The sequence below is a fragment of the Loxodonta africana genome, chromosome 19 (assembly GCF_030014295.1).
Source record: "Loxodonta africana isolate mLoxAfr1 chromosome 19, mLoxAfr1.hap2, whole genome shotgun sequence".
In the NCBI taxonomy this organism is placed as follows: domain Eukaryota; kingdom Metazoa; phylum Chordata; class Mammalia; order Proboscidea; family Elephantidae; genus Loxodonta; species Loxodonta africana.
Window position 1 is genome coordinate 64,101,203 of NC_087360.1, and position 23,948 is coordinate 64,125,150.

The following is a 23,948-nucleotide window of genomic DNA, read 5'->3' on the forward strand; positions in this document are numbered from 1 at the left end:
TTTATTCCCAATTTTATCCTCACACAATCAACAACGTGAGTGCAACATCTGAAGAAATCCAAACAGAGACATTCTTAATACAAAGAGAATCACAGTATCTTTCTCAAAAGAAGACATGGCCACAGGGACTTCAAGAGAAGAGACAAAAACTTTAAAAGGCAGAAAAAAGGAGAGGCACATTCCCAGAAGATAGAACAGTCCCTGCAGCTTTGATGAAAACATTTTTACTTACATATTTGCAAGCTTTCAAAATTAATTGATAAGCCGCCTGGATGGCACAAACAGTTAAACACTTGACTACTAGGCTAAAGGTTGGTGGTTAGAACCCACGAAGGGGTGCCGTGGAAGACAGGCCTGGAGATCTGCAAACCCAATGGAGCAGTTCTACCTTGCACACGTGAGGTCGCCGTGAATCGGAACCAACTCCACAGTAACAAAAGCAAAAATTAATGGTATGCAGAATTAAATAACATTTGCTAGAACAGAGCAATGTCTTTGATAGTTACAAAAAGCAGAAGCAGAGGGTAATTTTGAGATCAAATACACCTACTTCCACCACACCACCATATGATGGCAGCAAACCCCAAATTATGGATTCCATTTTTTTTTATGTTTCAAATTCAGCTATATTACTGAAATAATGATCAGTGCAATATTAATTTGTGGGACACCTGCTATTTTCCAACAGTGAGATACAAATATTGTCCTGAGAGTCTGCTCTCTCAAGGAACTCACAGTGCAGAGGAGGTGACAGGCATATGCCCAGATAATTTTCATAACATCTGACAAGTGTTCAGGGGCTTTTACAGAAGCTTAGGTAAGGAGCTCTTAGCCTAATTTGGGGTTAAGGTGAGATTTCCCTGAGGAGATGATGACTGAACTGTTTTAATCAGCCCCAATTACGTAGATCAAAACAGGAAGTAAAATGACAAATATCATAAAGGGGCGTTACAGATTGAATTGAGTGCCCCCTTCCCCCAAATATGTGTTGGAATTCTCACCCCTGTGCCTGTGACTGGAAACCCTGATGGTGGAGTGGTAAAGGGCTACGGCTGCTCACCAAAAGTTCCGCAGTTCGAGTCCACCAGCTGCTCCTTGGAAACCCTATCAGGCAGTTCTATTTTATCCCATACGGTCACTAAGAGTTGGCATTGACTTGATGGCAACGGCTTTGGTTTTTTTTTTTGTTGTTGCTACCTGTGGATGGAATCTCATTAGGGTTGCTATGAGTTAGAGTCAACTCTAAGGCAACAGGTTTTGGTTTTGGTGGATGTGATCTCGTTTGGGAATAGAGCTTTCTTTGTTATGCTAATGAAGCCATATCACTGCAGGATGTTTCCTAAACCTAATCATTTTTGAGTGATAAAAAGAGCAGATTAGACATAGAAACAAGCATATACGGGGGGAAGACAAACTACCTGATGATAAGACAGAGGCAGATGACTCTACAAGCCCAGGAACTCCAAGGACTGCCAGCTACTAGAAGCTAAAATAGACAAAGAAGGACTTTCCCTCAGAGCCATCCTCTGAATCTGGACCGGAACCATGAGAAGATAAAGTTCTATTCTTTCAAGTCACCTCTTTGTGGTATTTCTACTAAGGCAAGGGACAAAAAGGCTAGTTTATATTTTTAAAAAAGGGGTGGGGGAGCTAATAGAATCAAAGGTGAGGAAAAAAGTTACACACTTCTGGACAGATTAATTCATTCAACATCTTTTTTTTTATGTGCTGAGCCCTGGTGGTGCAGTGGTTAACAGCTCAGCTGCTAACCAAAGGTCAGCAGTTCGAACCCACCAGCTGCTCCTTAGGAACTCTATGGGACAGTTCTACTCTGTCCTACAGGGCTGCTATGAGTTGGAAATGACTTGACAGCACCTAACAACAACAACAGATGTGCGGAGCATCTATCTAAGTACAGGGAGAACTAAATACACAAAATTTCTACCCTAATAAAGCTTACCCTCTAGTGACAATAACTATGTAATAGAATATCAAGCAATTGTATTTGCTCTAAAGAAAAACAAAGCAGGATAACTGATGGGAAGTGGTAGATGGAGGAGATGGGGCTTAGTGATATTTCAGGTAAGGTCGCCAGAGAACATCAGGTGATTACTTGGGAGATAATATGATATATATGTACTGGCTATAACCACACTCATGGCTAAAGTTAGCAAGCCAACAAGCAAAATTCACTTACTAGCACTCGCCCCACGGAAGTCTGTGCCGAAAGCAACATTTGTATATGATCACGAAAGACTCCTTTGAAGGAGTGTCCTCTTGACTGTTTATTTTTGAAGATTTTTTGGATGAGTAGTTCCTATAAACAACAGAAATGAATTCAGAGAGTGAGCTGGACGGCAGAGAAAGAAATGTCTCATTTGTGTGAATGGAGCCTGTTGCTGCAGTATCAGCCAGGAATTGCTCCACCTTGTTTAATCCAAGGAACCCTGAAGTTGTTTATTCAATATTCTGTAAAATGAATTTTACTGGGTTTGTGTTTTACCGTGTGGCTTTAAAATTTTGAACTCTGTGGTTGTCATCTTCATCACCCTTTCCTCGTGTAGTCTTAGCTCCGGATCCTTTAAACTGACATTACAGGAATAATCAGGATTGTGCCGCCTTCTGCTCTGGGCATATGAGTCTTAACATCTTCTACCAAGATGTAATGGCAAAGAAAAAAGGTCACAAACTGATTTTTAGATGATTACTTAAGTCTCAGAGCCCTGGTGGTTCAGTGATCAAGAATTCAGCTGCTAACCAAAAGGTCGGCGGTTCAAATCCATTAGCCACTCCTTGAAAACCCTATGGGGTAGTTCTACTCTGTCCTATAGGGACTCTATGAGTCAGAATCGACATGATGGTAAGTGGTTTGCTTTGGTTTTACTTAAGTATCTTCTTTGTTAAGAAAGAAATTAAAAGAAGATTTCATTAATTTTATGTTGCTTTTAATTCCTTATCTGGCATCATTATTTCCTGAAATTATAACATTCCCACATTTACAAAATGCCTTTACTTACATTTTTGAAATTTATAATAAATCCATGAGGTAGACAAAGTAGGCGTGATTCAATCCACGCCCAGCAGAGCTGCAAAAGAAAGTCCTGACAACCTGCTTCCCTTAAGGTTATACTCAAGAAAACCCTATGTAGCAGTACTACTCTATAACACATGGGGTTGTCATGAGTCAGAATGGGCTCGAGGGCAACTAACAACAACAACATATACACAAGGAAGTTAAGACACAGAGACATTAAATGCCTTGCCCAAAATCAGACCATAAGGAAAAGCCCACTGGCACCCATGTCTGTTGATATAGTCCTGAACCGACACTGAGAAAGACTGACTACTCCAAGCTGACGGAAGCCCTCTGACTTTTGAAAAAGTTCATTTAATATGAAACCAGCGTTTTGAAATGACTTAATTTTTTCACCCATATTTTGTGAATGGTAAAATGGGAAGTCTCTCAAATGACTCTTTGATAGAGTTCATATCCTGATCAATGATTTGCTCTTTAATATATGTGACTCATCAGATGCATTCCTGAGATGTCTGAGAATTGATTTTTTAAATATTCGATATGACGTTAACATGAAGCACTCATTTGAATTTCATTATAAAATTGGAAGTGCCGTCTGTGAAAAAAAAAAGTGGCCCTAAGGTGTAATAAAATGGTATTTATGAATACAATAAATCTTTTTAAAGATATACATTTAAGGGGAAATTATAACTCTTCAAATAATTTCTAAGGTAACTTTTCACTGTAGCTAGATTTATGACATTTTTGCATTTGGTCAATCTTCCCAAACAAAAATATAAAACACATACATATATATAATATATACATAATATATATAAAAAAAACAAAAATATAGCAATCTCAATTTAATTAAATATAACAAATTGCTGAGAAGTCACTCAACTCTATCAAACTCTTCAGGATTTGAAAGCAGAATAGGATAGAATAAGAAAAACGCTTCTTCACATTTTATAATGTTTGCTTGCTGTTTGAAATTAAAAGGTACATCTAGACTCAATTAAAAGGTAACCAATCCCTCAATTTTTATGCTACTACTTAAAGCCTTTATTCTAGAAATAATCATTAATACATCGAACTCATTTAGCAACAAAATCTATGAGCTTCAATACTGGGTATTTTTAAAATACAGAAACCTGAGTTCCGTGTTGTCAATAACCCCAAGAAGTGAACTGGTTGTTACAAATTCTGTTCCCTTATTTCAAGGTTTAGCATTGAAAGAAATGTTCTAAGTAAGTTTTCAATATTAATTATAATAAACCTCAAGTAAAATTTGTTCTGCTATGAGGATTACTCTGATCCATCAGAGAAAGAAACGAAGTTTGGAAAACAAAAATGGAGACAAAGCACCACTGTACACAGGGCGTAAGAATGCTCTTTGCCTTCGACCACTGGTAATAGAAGGACCAGGGTGCAGCATTTGAAAATTTTACTTCACGTCCTTAAGCAAAGTCTTAGCTGGGTAAGAGATCATTATTCCTGAAAGATGGCAGAGTAGCCAGACACTTCCAGTGGTCCCTCTTATAAAAAATACCCCCAAAAAACCAACTGAATCAATTACGTATGACAATCTAGGAGCCCTGAACATCAAAGGCAAAGTTTAGGAATCGGACTGAGCCGCAAGGGAAGGGAGAGATGGTTTGAAAGCAGTGAGGAGTTGCCAGACCTGACCCAGTGGGAACCAGCTATCCGCAGGTCAGATCTGCTGGCTCAAGCAAGGTGAGACAAGCAGTGGTGTTCAGGATTCATTTTCCACATTGGGAGAGAGCGAGTGGTAGAGATTTCGCTCACACTTCCAGAATGAGCGAAAAACAATGCTCTCAGCAAAAGATAAGTACATGTGTCTAATCTACCTCAAGGGCCAAGAAACACCCCTTTGGAAGAGACTTGCTCCCATTTAACTGGCCCTTCCCTGCTCTGCACTGGCTCCTGAGCCAGCTTTAGTGGGCCAGAAGTAGGACCTGTCGTGCACCCTGAGCCATTGTTCCGGCCTTAGAGAAGGAACAAATTAACATATGGGGGAAAAAATAATCTGCCGGCTCCCCTAAGCTGGGAACTCAGTGCAGAAACACCTCCTTTGCCTAGGGATGGGCATAAACAGACCACAGACTTTGAATGCCTTTCACCCCTACATAGACCTGTGTGGGCCCATTTCAACAGCATAGGCCCTCATTAGCACAGTACAATAGGGTATATATATGAAGTCTAACTTCAACTGTTTCAGCTAAGACTGAGGACTGGTGGCTCCACCCATGCCACCTAGCCACCCATGACAGGGGTCCAAGAAGAAGTGCTGCCTCTCAGTCCTTAGAGCCAACAGCACTGGGTGCCCCTACTCTGGCTGCAAAACCCACCCACCTAGGTACTCTAGGGAACAGGGATATGCTTTCCTCACAGACGCTCAGGGACAGTTGTCAGCCCCCTGCCTTGCTCAGCGCATGACCCCCTACCCAAGCCAGGTACCTGTGCCTAAACCAATCACCCCTGCTCATCTAAGACTGTAAGTAAGAGCCTGCACCACACAATTGATGACTAACTACCTGGATACCTGAGCCAAATTCATACAAGAAAAATAAACAGACTCCTGGGCTCATATACCTAGCAACAGCTCTAACCACTTGGTGACAGGATGTTAGAGCTTCAAAGCCACCAATAATCAAACTAGTTCACTCAAACAGCCTATCTGGGCATATGAAAACAAGAAACTAGGACAGAGTAAGCAAACATGAAATAAATAAACACGATAAATTATTGGTGGCTAAAAAAAAAAAAATTTTTTTTTTTTTTAGGAGACAACAGTCAATATCAAATTATGTAAAGAGGCAGACCATGATAACTTCAGCAAGCTCCCAAAGCAAAGAATCAAGAAATCTTCCAGATGAAGATAATTTCTTGGAATTACCAGAGGCAGAATACAGAAGATTAATACACAAAACTCTTCAAGAGATCGGGAAGGAGATCAGGCAAAATGCAGAACAAGCCAAGGAATGCACAGACATAGCATTAGAGGAACTTAAGAAGATTAAAGAATAATGACAAATTTAATACAGTGCAAGAATCCATAGAAAGCACACAGAAATTCAGAAGATTAACAATAAACTTTCAGAATTAGACAACTCAGTAGAAAGTCATGGAGCAGAATTGAGGCAATGGAAGTCAGAATTAGTGAGACTGAAGATAAAGCACATGACACCAACATATTTGAGAAAAAATCAGACAAAAGAATTAAAAAAAAAAAAAACCCTAAGAATTATGTAGGACCCTATCAAGAGAAATAACCTATGAGTGATTGGAGTTGCAGAACGGGGGGAGGGGGGGGCGGATAACAGAAAATAACAGACAGAATCACTGAAGATTTGTTGGCAGAAAACTTTCCTAATATCATGAAAGATGAGATGATATCTATCCAAGGTGCTCATCAAACCCCACACAAGGTAGATCCCAAAAGAAAGTCACCAAGGCATACTATAATCAAACTTGCCAAAACCAAAGATAGAGAATTTTAAGAGCAGCTAGGGATAAACGAAAGGTCACCACAAAGGAGAGTCAATACGATAGGCTCAGACTACTCAGTAGAAACCATGTGAGCAGGAAGGCAATGAGATGACTCACATAAAGCCTTGAAGGAAAAAGAAAACAAACTGCCAGCCAAGAATCATATATCCAGCAAAGCTGTCTCTTAAATATGAAGGTGAAATTGGGACATTTCCAGATAAACAGAAGGTTAGGGAATTTGCAAAAACCAAACCAAAATTACAAGAAATACTAAACGGAATTCTCTGGTTAGAAAACCTATAACATCAGATAAAACCCAAGACTAGAACACAGGACAGAGCAACAAGATATCAACCCAGATAGGTAAATCACAACAATAAATCAAAGTTAAAATGCTCAAAACAGGGAAATAGAGATGTCATTATGCAAAAGATGACAACATTAAATAAAAAAAGAGTAAAATGTAATTATAGGTCTTTCATATGGACAGGAAGTCAAGGCAATAAAAAGAAATAAAAGTTTGGTTTAAACTTAGAAAAATAGGGGTAAATATTAAGGTAACCACAAAGGAAACTAACAATCCTAAACATCAAAATAAAAAACGAGAAAAATATAAAGATTCAGCAAATACAAAAGTAACAACAATGAAAAAGAGGAAATTACAAGATATAAAGAAAAATAACTCAGCACAGAAAATTAAGTGGAAAGAAGAAACTGTCAACAACATTAAAAAAAAGCCATCAAAATGACAGCACTAAACTCACACCTATCAATAATTATACTGAATGTAAATAGACTAAATGCACTAATAAAGACACAGAGAGTGGCAGAATGGATGAAAAAAAACACAATCCGTCTATATGCTGCCTACAAGAGACACACCTTCGACTGAGAGACAAAAACAAACTAAAATTCAAAGGATGGAAAAATATATATCAAGCAAACAACAATCAAAAAAGAGCAGGAGTGGCAATATTAGTTTCTGACAAAATAGACTGTAAAGTAAAATCTACCACAAAAGATAAAGAAGGACACTATTTAATGATTAAAGGGTCAATATGCTGCAAGGATATAACCATAATAAATATTTAAGAACCCAATGATAGGGCTTCAAGATACATAAAACAAACTCTAACAGCACTGAAAAGTGAGATAGTCAGCCCCACAACACACTACTTTCGGTGAAAAACAGAACATCCAGAAAGAAGCTCAATAAAGACACGGAAGAGGTAAATGCCACAATCAACCAACTTGACCTCACAGACGTCTACAAAACACTCCACTCAACAGCAGTCAAGTATACTTTCTTTCCCAACGCACGTGGAACATTCTCCAGAATAAACCACGTATTGGGTCATAAAGCAAGCCTTAACCAAATCCAAAACATAGAAATATTACAAAGCATCTTTTCTAATCATAAAGCCACAAAAGTAGATATCAATAACAGAAAAAGCAAGGAAAAAAAAAATCATACACATGTAAACTGAACAACACCTTGCTCAAAAACTACTGGGTTATAGAAGAAATTAAGGCTGGAATGAAGAAATAAATAGAATCGAATGAGAATGAAAACACTTCCTACTGAAACCTTTGGGACACAGCAAAAGCAGTGCTCAGAGGTCAATTTATAGCAATAAATGCACATATCCAAAAATAAGAACGGGCCAAAATCAAAGAATTAGCTCTACAACTCAAACAAATAGAAAGAGAGCAGCAAAAGAAGCCCTCAGATGCCAGAAGAAAGCAAAAAATAAAAATTAGAGCAGAATTAAATGAAATAGACAACAGAAAAACAATTGAAAGAATTAACAAGACCAAAAGCTGGTTCTCTGAAAAGATCAACAAAATTGATAAGCCATTGGCCAAACTGACAAAAGAAAAACAGGAGAGGAAGCATATAACCCACATAAGAAATGAGATGGGCAATATGAGAACAGACCCAACTGAAATTAAAAGAATCATAACAGAATACTTTTAAAAATTGTACTCTAACAAATTTGAAAACCTAGAGGACATGGACGCTACCATAGAAACACACTACCTACCTAAACTAACACAAACAGAGGTAGAACAACCAAATAAACATATAACAAAGGAAAAGATTAAAAGGTAATTAACTCCCCCCCTCCCCCCAAAAAAAGCCCTGGCCCTCATGGCTTCACTGGAGAATTCTACCAAACTTTCAGAAAAAAGTTAACACCACTACTACTAAAGGTATTTCAGAGCATAGAAGAGGCTGGAATATGCCTAAACTCAGTCTAGGAGGCCAGCATAACCCTGATACCAAAACTAGGTAAAGACATCACATACACAAAAAAAGTTATAGACCAATATCCCCCATGAACTCAGAGACAAAAGCCTCGTCAAAACTCTAGACAATAGAATTCAACAACGTATCAAAAAAATAACTCACCATGACCAAGTGGGATCCATACCAGATATGCAGGGATGGTTTAACATTAGAAAAACAATCAATGTAATGCATCACATAAATAAAACAAAAGCAAGAACAACATGATCTTATCAATTGATGCAGAAAAGGCATTTGACAAAGTCTAACACCCACACGGGATAAGAAAAAACTCTTAGCAAAATAGGAATAGAAGGAAAATTCCTCAACATAATAAAGGACATTTATACAAAGCCAACAGCCAACATCATCCTAAAAGGACAGAGTCTGGAAGGATTCCCCTTTAGAATGGAAGCCAGACAAGGATGCCTTTTATCACCAGTCTTATTCAACATTGTGCTGAAGGGCCTCGCCAGAGCAACAAGGCTAGAAAAAGAAACGAAGAGCATCCAAATTGGTAAGGAAGAAGTAAAAGTATCTCTGTTTGCAGACGATATGATCTTATACACAGAAAACCCTAAAGAGTCCACAAGAAAACTACTGGAACTAACAGAAGAGTTCAGCAGAGTATCAGGATACAAGATAAGCATGCAAAAATAAGTTGGATTCCTCTACACCAACGAAGAGAACATCGAAGAGGAAATCACGAAATCGATGCCACTTACAAAAAAAACAGTAGCCCCCAAAAAGATAAAATACTTAGGAATAGATCTAACCAGAGACGTAAAAGACCTATACAAAGAAAACTACAAGACACTACTGCAAGAAACCAAAAGTAAGTGGAAAAACATGCTTTGCTTATGGATAGGAAGACTCACCATTGTAAAAATGTCTTTATACCCAAAGTGATCTGTAGATACAATGCAATCCCGATCCAAACACCAATGGCATTTTTTTAATGAGATGGAGAAACAAATCACCAACTTCATATGGAAGCGAAAGAGGCCCTGGATAAGTAACGCATTACTGAAAAAAGAAGGACAAAGTGGGAGGCCTCACACCACTGACTGCAGAACCTATTATACTGCCACAGTAGTCAAAACAGCCTGGTACTGGTACAACTGCAGATACATAGACCAATGGAACAGAATTGAGAATCCAGACATAAATTCATCCACCTATGAGTACCTGATATTTGACAAAGGCCCAAAGTCCATTAAATGGGAAAAAGACAGTGTCTTTAACAAGTGGTGCCTGCATAACTGGATATCCATCTGCAAAAAAATGAAACAAAACCCATACCTCACACCATGCACAAAAACTAACTCAACATGGATCAAAGACCTAAATATAAAATCTAAAACAATAAAGATCATGGAAGAAAAAATAAGGACAATGCTAGGAGCCCTAATACATGGCATAAACAGTATACAAAACATTGCTAATAATGCACAAACACCAGAACAGAAATTAGATAAATGGGAGCTCCTAAAAATCAAACACCTATGCTCATCCAAAGACTTCACCAAAAGAGTAAAAACATTACCTACAGACTGGGAAAACGTTTTTAGCCATGACATTTCTCATCAGTGTCTGATCTCTAAAATCTACATGATACTGCAAAAACTTCAACTACAAAAAGGCAACCCAATTAAAAAATGGACAAAGGATATGAACAGGCACTTCACCAAAGATGACATTCAGGCGGCTAACAGACACATGAGGAAATACTCAGGATCATTAGCCATTAGAAAAATGCAAATCGAAACTACAATGAGACACCATCTCTCCCCAACAAGGTTGGCATTAATCCAAAAAATAATAATAATAAATGTTGGAGAGGTTGTGGAGAGACTGGAACACTTATACACTGATGGTGGGAATGTAAAATGGTACAACCACTTTGGAAAAGCTAGAAATAGAACTATCATACTATCCAGCAATCCCACTCCTTGGAATATATCCTAGACAAATAAGAGCCCTCACACAAATAGATATATACACATCCATGTTCACTGCAGCACTGTTTACAATAGCAAACAGATGGAAACAACCAAGGTGCCCATCAACAAATGAATGGATAAACAAATGATGGTATAGTCACACAACGGAATACTACGCAATGATAAAAAACAATGATGAATCTGTGAAACACCATGGAGGAATCTGGAAGGCGTTATGCTGAGTGAAATTAATCAGTTGTAAAAGGACAAATATTGTATGAGAACTATTACAAGAACTCAAGAAAAGGTTTAAACATAGAAGAAAACATTCTTTGATGTTTACAAGGGTGGGGAGGGAGGAAAGGGGTATTCACTAATTAGATAGTAGTCGAGAATAATTTTAGGTGAAGAGAAGGAGAACACAGGGGAAGTCAGCACCACTGGACTAAACCAAAAGCTAAGATGTTTCCTGAACACAGCCAAATACTTTGAGGGACAGAGTAGCAGGGATGAGGGTGTGGGGACCATGGTTTCAGGGAATATCTAGGTCAACTGGCATAACAAAGTATATTAAGAAAATGTTCTGCATCCCACTTTGTTGAGTGGCATCTGGGGTCTTGAAACCTAGCAAGCGGCCATCTAAGGTCCATCAATTGGTCTCATCCCACCTAGAGCAAAGGAGAATGAAGAACACCAAAGACATAAAGGAAAATAGGAGCTCAAGAGACAGAAAGGGCCACATAAACCAGAGACTCCATCAGGCTGCGACCAGAAGAACTAGATGGTGCCCGGTTACCACAAATGACTGTCCTGACAGGGAACACAACAGAGAATCCCTGATGGAGCAGGAGAAAAGTGGGATGCAGACCTTAAATTCTAGTAAAATGACCAGACTTACTGGTCTGACTGAGATTGGAGGGACCCCGGAAGACATGGCCCCCAGACTCTCTGTTAGCCCAAAACTAAAACCATTCCTGAAGCCAACTCTTCAGACAAAGATTAGACTGGACTATAAGACATAAAATGATACTGGTGAGGAATGTACTTCTTAGCTCAAGTAGACACATGAGACTATGCGGGCAGCTCCTGTCTGGAGGTGAGATGAGAAGGCAAAGGGGGACAGGAGCTGGTTGAATGTACATGGGAAATACAGGGTGGAGAGAAGGAGTGTGCCATCACATTGTAGGGAGAGCAACTAGGGTAACATAACAATGTACATATAAGTTTTTGAATGAGAAACTGACTTGAATTGTAAACTTTTACTTGAAGCACAATTTTTAAAAAAGAGGTCATTATTCCCATCATCATCATTTGTCAGCTGTCATTCCATAGCACCACCCGTTGCAAAGCTGGTTTGAAGCAAGAACAGTGTGTAACTTTGGATGACATGTGCATGCGTGTAGGTATCTGTGTGCAGGCATGTGCAACCCTATGTCTTGTGTCAACATGATACACAAAAGGCAGTGTAGGTATGTGAGCGCATATGCATCTAGCATGAAAGATTTAGGGAAGTGAAGTTGAAGTTAATGTCTTGACCCTTTCGGCCTCCCTCCTAGTACCTAGTACCTAACACAATTATTATTCTAAAAATCAAAATAGAGGCATAGACATCGTGTTCATGGACATTCTCTTTGGGACAGTGACCTTTTCCAGAGCTAACATTCCTCATTCCTCATTATCCACACAAGACATTGCTCCTCCAAGTGGGGGTGAGAGAGGAGGCTTTCCATGGAGGCCTGGGATCCCCTGTTTACCACCAAAGCTGGTTCAGTCCTGTCCCAAGACTCCAAATCAGAATAGAACTCTGTTAGGCCACGAAAATTGAGTGAAGCCTCAACGGTCTTCTAAGCACAAACGCACGCCAAACCTGTCTCTGATCTTCATATAGTGGAATTCCAAATAAGGAAACTGACCAATAGAATTCTTCTTCCCTTGCTGTTTTGATATTTATTAAAGCCCGTACAGATTAGCCTGGAAAGGTATAAGATGAGGAGTCCGAAGACGAAGGTCACACAGGAGGAGAGAATAAATGCTACTTGGACCTCCCTTGTACAGGGCATTTTCTCTATTCTTTTCCCAATTTCCTTCCGTGGCTTAGCTCGGAACACAAGAAATGGAATGGCTAGGCTTTTGTGATGTCATGACCACACGGTAATGATTCCAGGAATTAGAGTTGCTTGCATTACAGTGTCCTAACACCAGCTGTACTGACCTGTGGTCCAGGAACAAGGGTCTGCTAACTCCAGTAGGGCCAACTCACAGGTTTCATATTGTGAACAGAGACAGTAGACGAGGGCCCACTGCATGTTTAACCGGAAGAGAGAATTTTAAAACTGATTGTTACTTCCTCTCTCTGCGGCCTTGAGGAAATCACATCCTTGGTGGCTACGGTCAAGGTCCCTGGGTGGCACAAAGCATTTGTGCTTAATTACTAAAGGTTCAACCCCACCCAGCAGCTCTGAAGAAAGGCCTGGCAATCTGCTTCCATAAAGATTACAGCCCAGAAAACCCTATGGAGCAGTTCTACTCTGTCACACATGGGGTCACCATGGGTTAGAATCACCTTGACATCAAGTTTTGTATTTTTTTGTTAGTTATTTATTTTGGTGGGTGGCTATGGTCAGCTGGCTATCTCTTTGTTTCATTCAGTCAAACAATCGCAAAACAATAATTTTAAGTGAAATGATAACCAACCATCTGTGTGCCAATGAGTTGTTGCATCACCTGAGAAGATGCCACATTCTCAGTAACCTTGGAAGGACACAGATGAGAGAAGTACATCATGATTTTGTTTTAATCCTTTAAATAAGAAATACTAGAGGTTGCCGGTACTGAAGAAGGCAATCTTACTAGCGCAATTGTTGGTCAATTGTTGCTGGAGCCTATGAATCTGTTCCCCTTATCTCTTGTTTATAGGACCTCCCCTTTTCTTGCTTTTATTCCTGCCCTTTGGTCCAGGAGAGGCAGAGTTCAGAAGGAGAGCGATTTATTTTCTCTGATGTTTTCAAAGGCATGAGAAATGTCATGCCTTTCAGTGTGTGTGGGTGGCAGGCAAAATGTCAGAGACATTGGCCACCTAGCTCACCCCAGTTATTACAAAGATGACCTGACATGAGGTGATGGGACCCAGGAGAAATTGTTGTCCTTGACTTTGCTCTGGGTGGCAGACTGTTTATAAAAGATAACTACAACATTTCCTAGAGTGGCCGCCAGAGTTATACTTCCTTCCTTTAAGCTTACCTATCATTTCTACAAAATTCTGTCACTGAGCACACTAACTAGCATGGGACTGTACTGTAAAGAACTCTGGTCTAAGAGTTCAGAGCCCTGAGTTCCAGCTGCAGTTCTTCTATTAAGTTACTGTGTGATGTCTAACAAGACACCACTTTTCACAGTCTTTTGTTTAAGTTAAAAACAAAACAAAGCAAAAAAAAAAAGCTGGTGAGTTGATTCAGACTCATGGCAACCCCATGTGTCTCAGAGTAGAACTGTGCTCCATAGAGTTTGTTTGTTTTAAATATTTTACTGAGTTTTTGGTGAAAGTTTACACAGCAAATTAGGTTCCCATTTGACAATTTCAGCACAACGTGTGGACATTCTCTTTGTGTTCCATTTATTCCATTTCTAGTACTCTAGTTTCCCTGCCGCCTTATCTTCTCATCTTTGCTTTTAAGTAATTGTTGACCTTTTGGTCTCATGCTGATATTTTTTAAGTAGAGCACCAATATCATGGGTAATATCCTTTATTTTGTGTGCCACTCTATTTCGCTCAAGGGTGGTCTCAGGATAGGCTTGGTTCTAGATTTAAAGAGTGTCTCAGGGCCATAGTCTCAGGGAGTCCTCTGTTCCTCACTTTGGCTATATATATACATATATACATATACATATACGTATACGTATACATATACATATACATATACATATACATATACATATACATATACATATACATATACATATACATATACATATACATATACATATATATATATTATCTATCTATCTATCTATCTATATAGCATTCCAGTTTGTCCGGCTTTATATCTATATCATGTATATCTACATCTACATCTATATCTATATATATATGAGTTTGGCTCCACAATTTTCTCCCATTCTATCTCGGACCATCTACTGTGGCCCCGGTCAGAATGATCATGGTGGTAGTTGGGCACCATCTAGTTCTTCTGATCTCAGGGTAGATGAGGTTGTGGCTCGCATAGACTTGTTTCTTCTCTGTGCTTTTGGTTACCTTCTTACTCTTTTGCTCCTGGCTTGCAGAGACCTATAGTTGTGTCTGAGATGGCCACTTGGAAGCTTTTAAGATCCAAGATGCTACCCGCTTCACTACGATGCAGGTCATGATTTTTGTAAACTATGTTATGCCAGTTGACTGAGTTGTCCCATGAGACCATGGTCCTAAGCTTTCAAACCCGGAAGTCCAATCTTGGAAAGGTGTTTGATTATGTCTGTGGAATATCCATATTTGTGTCTTCAATGAATATATGTGCCTGAGCCCACATATTTGTATTTGCACTTTTCTCTTCACACTCTATGTACACACCTGTACCTACCTGTATACGAATATGCCTACACCCATTCATATGTGCTCATTCATTTTTATTTTGGTCGTGCTGAGCCCTCTGCAGCCACATTCGGTGTCACTCTTCCCATCACACAGACACACAAAAAACAAGTCTCTATGATCTAAACCAGACTTTCCCCTCTACCTATGTCTCCCTGGTAACCACCAATGAACACTGGTTTATACATGTCTATTCTTATCTCCTTATAGAAGAGAGATGATACAATATTTGACCTTTTTATGCACGACTTATTTCACTTAACATTATGCCCTCCAGGTTCATCCATGTTATAATGTTTCACGACCTCATCGTTCTTTACGGTTGCATAGTATTCCATAATATATATTACCACAATTTGCTTAACCATTTATCCACTGACAGGCACTTTAGTTGTTTCCATTTTATTTGCTATTGTGAATAAAGGAGGAATAAACACAGATGTGCATATGTCTGTTCATGTCAATATATTTTTAGGTCTCTAGGGTATATATGGAAACCCTGGTGACATAGTGGTTAAGTGCTAGGGCTGCTGACCAAGAGGTCGGCAGTTCAAATCCGCCAGGCGCTTCTTAAACTCTATGGGGCAGTTCTACTCTGTCCTAGAGGGTCGCTATGAGTCGGAATCCACTCCAAGGCAGTGGGGCTTTTTTAAGGGTATATATGGAAACCCTGGTGGCATAGTGGCTAAGAGCTACAGCTGCTAACCAAAAGGTCAGCAGCTGGAATCCACAGGCGCTCCTGGAAACCCTATGGGCAGTTCTACCCCTTGCTATAGGGTCGCTCTGAGTCAGAACCTACTCCACGGCAACGAGTTTGGTTTATTTATTAATTTTTTTTTTTTTTTTTTTTTTACGGTATATATGTTATAGTAGAAGCCCTGGTGGCCTAGTGGTTAAGAGCTTGGCTGCTAACCGAAAGGTCACCAGATCAAATCCACCAGCCGCTCCTTGGAAACCCTGTGAGGGTAGTTCTACTCTGTCCTGTAGGGTCACCATGAGTTGGAATGGACTTGATGGCAATGGGTTTGGTTTTTTATTTTTAGGGTACATACGGGGCCCTGGCGGCGCAGTGGTTAAGAACTCAGCTGCTAACCAAAAGGTAGGGAGTTTGAATCCACCAGGCGCTGCTTGGAAAACCTATGGAGCAGTTCTACTCTGTTCTACAGGGTTCCACTGAGTCAGGACCTACACAGCGGCTGTGGTCTTCGTGTCTCTTCCTCAGAACCACTAGGGGGCACTCTTACCCTTAGGTTTTTTTCAGCGAAGCTTTTTTTTCAGGAGTTCCGGTTGCTTGATTTCTGGAATTAATACGCCTGGGCGGAAGGGGTGGAGTTTAGCTGGTCGCAGATGCTGATGTAAGCAGTGGGCCTCGACTTTCCTTAGGCAAAGGTGGAACGCTCTGTCTGTCTGTCCCTGCACGGGTGCATCTGTACAGGCTCTCTGGCTGCATCCCACTGTGGGCAGGTTCCAGCCATTTTCCTCTGTGTCAGGCCGAAGTATTCCTCTGGCCCGGCTGCCCTTGCAGTTCCTCCCGGTCCTAGTGCCCGTCTGCCTGACGGTGTAGTGAGGTTTTGTAGCGCTACGGTCTCCCTTCGCCCGGTCCCAGTTGTGCAGCCCACGATTTGTACCACCTTAAAAAATCAGCCACAGCCGATTTGCACCACCTTGAAAGAATCTGGCTACAGTTTCCTCAAATTAGCTCCCTTTCCTTATTCCCTCCTTGGGGTGTTGCCCAGCCTCGTCCCAAAATGGTTGCGACGAGTGAGGGCTCTAGATGTTAGCAGGTAGGTTCTCCCAGGTTGTGTGCGGTTCCCGCTCTTCCTCTCAGCTGCCATTTGGAGTTTCGAGATCTCAGTCTGCTTGTTTTTATTCATTATTCAGTGGGTTAGTTGCTGGGGGAGTAAATGGCAGCATCCCCTCACTTCTCATTATTCAGTGGGTTAGTGGCTGGGGGAGTAAATGGCAGCATCCACTCACTTCGCCATCTTGCTGCATCCCCTCCATAGGGTTTTCCATGCTGATTTTTGGGAAGTAGATTGCCAGGCTTTTCTTCCAAGGTGCCTCTGAGTGCCATCAACGTTTCTGTTATCGGCAAAGAGTGTAAATTGTTTGCACCACCCAGGGGTTCCATATTGAAAAAAATACTTAATATAATTATTCTGGGGATTCAATAGGGTAGTGAGTATATTTTGAAATATGTAAAACTCAGTACAAAAATAGTACCATTAGCCATTTCAGTTTCTTTTATGAATGGCATTGATTATGAAGCAAGGAGGGGAAAGGGAAGAATGAAAGAAAAGAAGAAGGAATTGTTTTTTGCATACACATGCGCAAAAGCCCACGGCCATTTGTAACATAAGATCAGAGTTTCCAAATCAAAGTCCTTCCATGTAATTTACTTAGCTTGCTGACTTTTTATATGTAGTTATTAAGCTATCATCATCATCAGAGTTCTCTCATTGTCCTAACTTTATTATTTAGTACTTCCAAGTATTACTGCTTCTTTCCGAGATGTTGTCAGGGTAACTTCTCAGAGATTGTCTCACCAGAATAAAAACAGATTCAATTCAATTAAAATGCCCAGGTAGTTGTTGCCTCTGATAGTCTGTTTTCATGTTGATAATGTTATTAGCTCCTGTGGGGAAGTTAAAAAAAAAAAATGTGGATGGTTTCCAAGTCAGGCTCTCCAAACTCATCTTGAGCTAGGGTGACCAGTCTTCCTGGTTTTCCCTGGGATAAACCTCATTCCTGGGCAAAGCAGGATGTTTGGTCTCCTTGTGCTCCACAGCTTCTCTTCAACTGTGTTCTAGCCACTCTGCCTCCTCCTGGTTACCGGACCGTGCAGAGCCCTTCCTTTCTTCAGTCCTCTTCAAGGCACTGTTCTCTCTGCCTAGAACACTCACCCATGCTTTAAGATTGCTGTTCTGTCATCCATCAGATCTCCCTCTAAAGGTCACTTCCTCAGGACCATCCTGTGGAAGGAAGGCCCTCATCACATACCTCCGTTATTCTCTGTGGCGTTCTGACCTTTCCTCCATGGCACCTTACAAAAGTCACCATAATTTGTAATTATACGTTCTTTGTTGCCTGGTTTATTCTCTGTCTCCCTGCACAAGATGGTAGTCACCATAAAGGCAGGGACCATACCTGTTTTCTTCACCACCAGGTATCCTGTGTCTATTATACCTAGCACATGTCTGGCAAATCATACGAATTTAATCAATATCTGGTGACTGGATGCACAAATAATGGATTCTCGAAAATATGGTTGAGTGAATGAAATACTGAATCTACATGGACCTTCAACCAAGTTATCTTCTCTACTCGTCATCTCCCTGCCTCTTGGTACAAACTATTTTCATCAAGGAAGTATACCATCCACAGTGTGTGTGTATATATATATATATACTGTGTGTAGCAACTTTTATGTGTAGGCGTTGGAGTACAATGGCCAACAAAACAAACCTAGTCCAGACTCTCATAGAAGATTATAGTCAACAAAGGAGGACATTTACAATTAGAAACTCCAACAAGTGTGCTGAAGAAAACTTCCATGGTAGGAGATGGAACCTAGTCTAAATGAGAAGTGAGGGGCCAGGAAGGCGTCCCTGAGTATGTCACATTTGAAGCTGAGGTGTGAAGGATGAGACACTACTGAGGCCAGGACCACTGATGGGATTGGGGACCCTGGGGAATAAGCATTATAGGCCAAGAAAATATTATAGGCAAGGATGGGAAGGAGAATGGCACTTCCGAAGAACAGAAAAGAAAATGGTTGGATGGAATGCAATAATCAAGATAAGACTGGCTGTACAGGAAGGGAACCACATTTTACAAGTCCTTGTGTTGTATTTTAAGATTTTTTTTAGGGGAAAAGCAAAAAACACTTTGTCCTAAAAACAAAAGGGAACTGGGAAGCTCTAAAGAATGATATTAAGTGACTGAATTTTGGGTAAAAAAAGTATCACTGTGGCTTCTAGGCAGAGAAGACATTGGGATGTTTAGAGTGAGGCAGGTAGGGAGGACCATTCAGATGCTATTGATGAGTCCAGGGGAGATGTGGTAGAGGATGGAGAGAAGTGAGCGCAGCAGTGCCATTCGGGTGGTAATGTCAGCACGTAGGAGGTCAGAGCCAGGAGGAGTCAGAGTTGACCCTGGGTTTTTGGTCGGAGCATCTAGGTGGTTGTTAGAGCTACTCACTAGTATGCCTTTAAAGCTAGAGCTAAGAAGACTATGCTACTAAATTTGTTTTTTATTTCAGATGACTTTTTTAATATGTCAGTGATTTGATTAGAATAAAAGCTTCACTTTGTACACATCCAGTTTACCTCTGGGCACTCAAATATCCAGGAAGAATTATGCTTTATAATGAGATTGAACAGGTGCTTCATTTTAAAAACTTTGTGCAAAAAACGTGCTGTATCTGAGTAAGCAAAGTAAGAAGTGCGTCTTTTTTAAATTGTACTTTAGATGAAGGTTTACAGAACAAACTAGTTTCTCATCAAACAGTACACACATTGTTCTATGGCATTGGTTAACAACTCCACAACATGTCCACACTCCGTTCTCAACCCTGGGTTCCCTATTACCAGCTTTCCTGTTCCCTCCTGCCTTCCAGTCCCTGCCCCAGGGCTGATGCGCCCCTTTAGTCTCTTTTATTTTTCCCATGGGCCTGTTCAATCTTTGGCTAAAGGGTGAACCTCAGGAGCAACCTCATTACTGAGCTGAAAGGGTGTCCGGGGCCATAGTCTCAGGGTGTTTCCAGTCTCTGTCAAGCCAGCAAGTCTGGCCTTTCTTTTTGAGTGAAAATTTTGTTTTGCACTTTTCTCCAGCTCTGTTCGGGACCCTCTATTGTGATTCCTATCAGAGCAGTCGGTGGTGGTAGCCGGATACCATCTAGCTGTACTGGACTCAGTCTGGTAGAGGCTGTGGTAGATGTGGTCCGTTAGTCCTTTAGACTAATCTTTCCGTTGTATCTTTAGTTTTCTTCATTCTTCCTTGCTCCCGAAGGGGTAGGACCAATGGAGTATCCTAGATGGACACTCACAGGCTTTTAAGACCCCAAACACTACTCACCAAAGTACACCATTAGAACATATTTTTTATAAACTATGCTATATGAGGTAGATGTTCCCCAAGACCATGGTAGAAGTGTATTTTTAGTGTATATTTTCATGTGTGTATATGTGTGTGTGTTTGTGGTGCTTCTAGAAGTAATAAATTGTTAATATTGCTTTTCAAGGGCCTAATCCCCTCCATTGCATTTAATGCTAGAACCCTACCATTTTTTGTTTCCACTGGCAGAAGGTTTATTTTATACCCCGAAGAACATCCATACCATCAGTCAGAACCAGGTCTAAAATGAAGGATGAAGATAGTTGAACGTCACTGGGAACTCACATTAAGGTGAAGCATATTACACCAAGCCATTTCTGGAGTAAACAGCTCCTTGCCTATTTAATGTATCACTTTGGACATGCTACTTAAAGAGCCCCAGTCTCTGAAGGTGTTTACATGAAACTAGTCCACCTACAGGAGTCCCTGGGTGGTACAAAGGGTTAACTTCTCAGCTGCTAACCAAAAGGTTGGCAGTTCAATGCCATCCAGAGGCACCTCAGAAGAAAGGCCTGCTGATCTACTTCCAAAAAATCAGCCCTTAAAAATCCTGTAAAGCACAGTTCTGCTCTCACACGCATAGGGTTGCCATGAGTTGCAGTCAACTCTATGACAACGAGTTGGTAGGTTGTTTTATTCCACTTACCAGGGCTTTACTGTTCACCTCCCTAAGGTTTCATTTTTGGTTTAGTTCCTCTCAGTTTCATGGAATAGGAGATAGAGTATATCTTCATCTAGAGAAGGTTTACTTTTGAGGGAATATGATTTAATCCATAATCTGTTTAGATCTGTGATCTATTAAAACTCACCCTTGTAGATAGATACTGAATTTTTTTTCTTTACCGTATGTTCATTCTAAGTTCAAGAATTTCCACTGTCATAGGAATTTTAACCCAATAGCAGAAAGTTTATGCTGCTTCGACGTGACTGTGGCTCTGATTTTAGAAACTGTGATAGTTAAAGTTGCGTGTGAACTTGGCTGGTCCCTGATTCTCAGTGGTTTGGCAGTTACAATGTAGTTTGGCAGCTGTGTAATGGTAGAACCACCTCCATAATGACTTCTGGTATAATGTAATCACCTCTGTGATGAGATCTGCTCTGAGCAGCTAATCAGTTGAAAGGGAGTTTCACTGGGGGTGTGGCCTGCATCTAATATATGTGGACTTCCTGGCAAAGCTCACTGGCTTTTGCTGGCCCTGACCCTCATCTGACTTCTGGTTCTTGGGACTTGAGCTAGCAGCTTATCTGCCGATCTTGGAATTCATCAGCCCCTGCAGACGTGAGATAGAAGCCGCCAGCCTAATCCATAGACTTGAGACTTCTTTTTGATGATGAAGTCAATGCCATGCCTCTTCATTTTGTCATTCCCAGCGTAGTATGCCATATGATTGCCTGATTCAGAATGACCAATACCAGTCCATTTCAGCTCACTAATGTCTAGGATATTGATCTTTATGCATACCATTTCATTTTGGATGATTTCCAATTTTCCTGGGTTCATACTTCATACATTCTACTTTGCTGTTATTAATGGATGTTTGCTGCTGTTTTTTCTCACTTTGAGTCATGCCACATCAGCAAATGAAGGTCCCGAAAGCTTGCTTGCATCCACATCATCAAGGTCAACTCTACCCTGAGGAGGCAACCTCCCCAGTCATATTTTGTGTGCCTTCCAACCTGATGGCCTCATCTTCTGGCACTGTATCAGACTATGTTCCATTGCTATTCATAAGGTTTTTACTGGTTAATTTTTTCAGAAGTAGATTGCCAGATCCTTCTTCCTGGTCTGTCTTTGTCTGGAAGCTCAGCTGAAACCTGTCCACTGTGGGTGGCCCTGCTGGTATTTGAAATATCAGTGGCATTTTTTCCAGATTATGGCAACATGCAAGCCACCACAGTATGACAAACTGATAGACGTGTGGTGTGTAGGCTTCACTAGTTTTGCTTTTGTAGGGAACCCAGTGTAAGACAGAAGCTAACAGCTCAGAAGGGCTGATACTATAAACAGTGTAGCTGCGTTTAAAATCTACACAGAAACCTTGAGTTTCGTCTTTATTGTCAAATGGTTGGGATACTTCTGGACTATCAGCCTTCAGACAGTTGTCTCAAGCTCCTGAATCATCATTTTCTCGTCAGTGAAATGAGAGGGCTGGACTGATCTTTGAGATCCCTCTCAGCTTTTGACACACTGCAAATCTTTGATTCTGTAGTCTGAAATCATTCTTCCAAAAGACCGTAAACATCTCCCTCTATCCTTGTGTCTGACCTCATTCCCCAAATGGGTTCTTAGGAAAAAAAAAAAAAAAAACAGAAAGGAAGAAGCAACATTTGTTGTTTTAATTGACGGAGCACCCTCTTTGATAAATTAACTTGGAATCCAGTTTGATTTCTTTTCAGATCTCATGAAATTACTTTTCTTCATAGAGGGAACACGGCTACCTTGGCTGCTGTTTCTGAAATCACATTGGAATCCAAAGCCTCTTTCCCTGTGTAATCTGACTATAAATGTGCTGCTTTACAGAGACCGCCTCCCCCTCTCTTTATCCAGTATTCCACTCCTTCTCACTTACTTGCTTTCCATAGCTCTCCAGGGTTGGGCCTCACTTTGCAAATGGTGCACGTGTGTCCAACGTATATAAAGTACATGGGGGATTACTTGCGTGAATGGCTAAATACCAAGTGAAGACTTGTCTCACTTTTTGTAATTTTCTGATCCCTGATTCCTCATTATTGTACTAAATGTTTGCAGGTTAAAAAAAAAACATTGCCATCAAGTCAATAGCAACCCTGTAGGACAGAGCAGAACTGCCCCACAGGGTTTCCAAGGAGCAACTGGTGGATTCAAACTGCCAACCTTTTGATTAGAAGCCGTAGCTCCTCACCACTGCACTGCCAGGGCTCCTTTGCGTGTCCAAAAAACCCCAAACTAAAACCTACTGCCTTGGAGTTGATTCCGACTCTTAGGTATAGCACAAGTGTTAACAACCAAAAAGTTAAGACATGAGCCTTCTCCATGTGGCCAGTAGATGGAAGTATTTCATAGGGAATTAGCAAAGAGCAAGTTTCCTACTTTTTTTTGTCGTCGTTGCCATTATAAAAATAAAAGACCCCCCCTCCTCCCCGAAGAGAAGTAGAAAGGAAAAAATGAGAAAAAGAGGAGAGGGCAGAGAGGACAGCCCGGTCTATAAAACACGGGCCTTCCAAACTCTTTCAAACTCACCCAGATCCCTTTTGCTGTTCAGGTTCTGTTTATCCCTCTGTGACTCTGCCCTCTTTGAAAGACTAAAAGGATAAACTAAACTCCTGATAATTCTGGAGTTTTTTTTTTTTTTTTTAAATATAATCTTTATGGATCCTGGAGCGTCCTAACAATCTTTTCATGTGAATGAATAATGCAATCAGCCTTCTTCAGCAATCAGGCCAGCTGAGCATCAAGCTGGTGATTTCCTCAGAATGCGTAATGGCCACCAGCAGAATGGTGTTGGG

The 23,948-nt window shown here is 40.6% G+C and overlaps 1 protein-coding gene across 1 annotated transcript in view; it reads right to left on the bottom strand.

Annotated features, from left to right (window-relative positions):
• KCNU1 (potassium calcium-activated channel subfamily U member 1) overlaps positions 1-18,254 on the bottom strand; it is a 176,247-nt gene extending 157,993 nt beyond the window's left edge. The window contains 3 exon segments of the mRNA XM_064271943.1: positions 2,198-2,317; positions 16,803-16,978; positions 18,251-18,254. Coding sequence (XP_064128013.1) covers positions 2,198-2,317; positions 16,803-16,978; positions 18,251-18,254 — 300 coding nt within the window.
• Between the last annotated feature and the right edge of the window lie 5,694 nt (positions 18,255-23,948).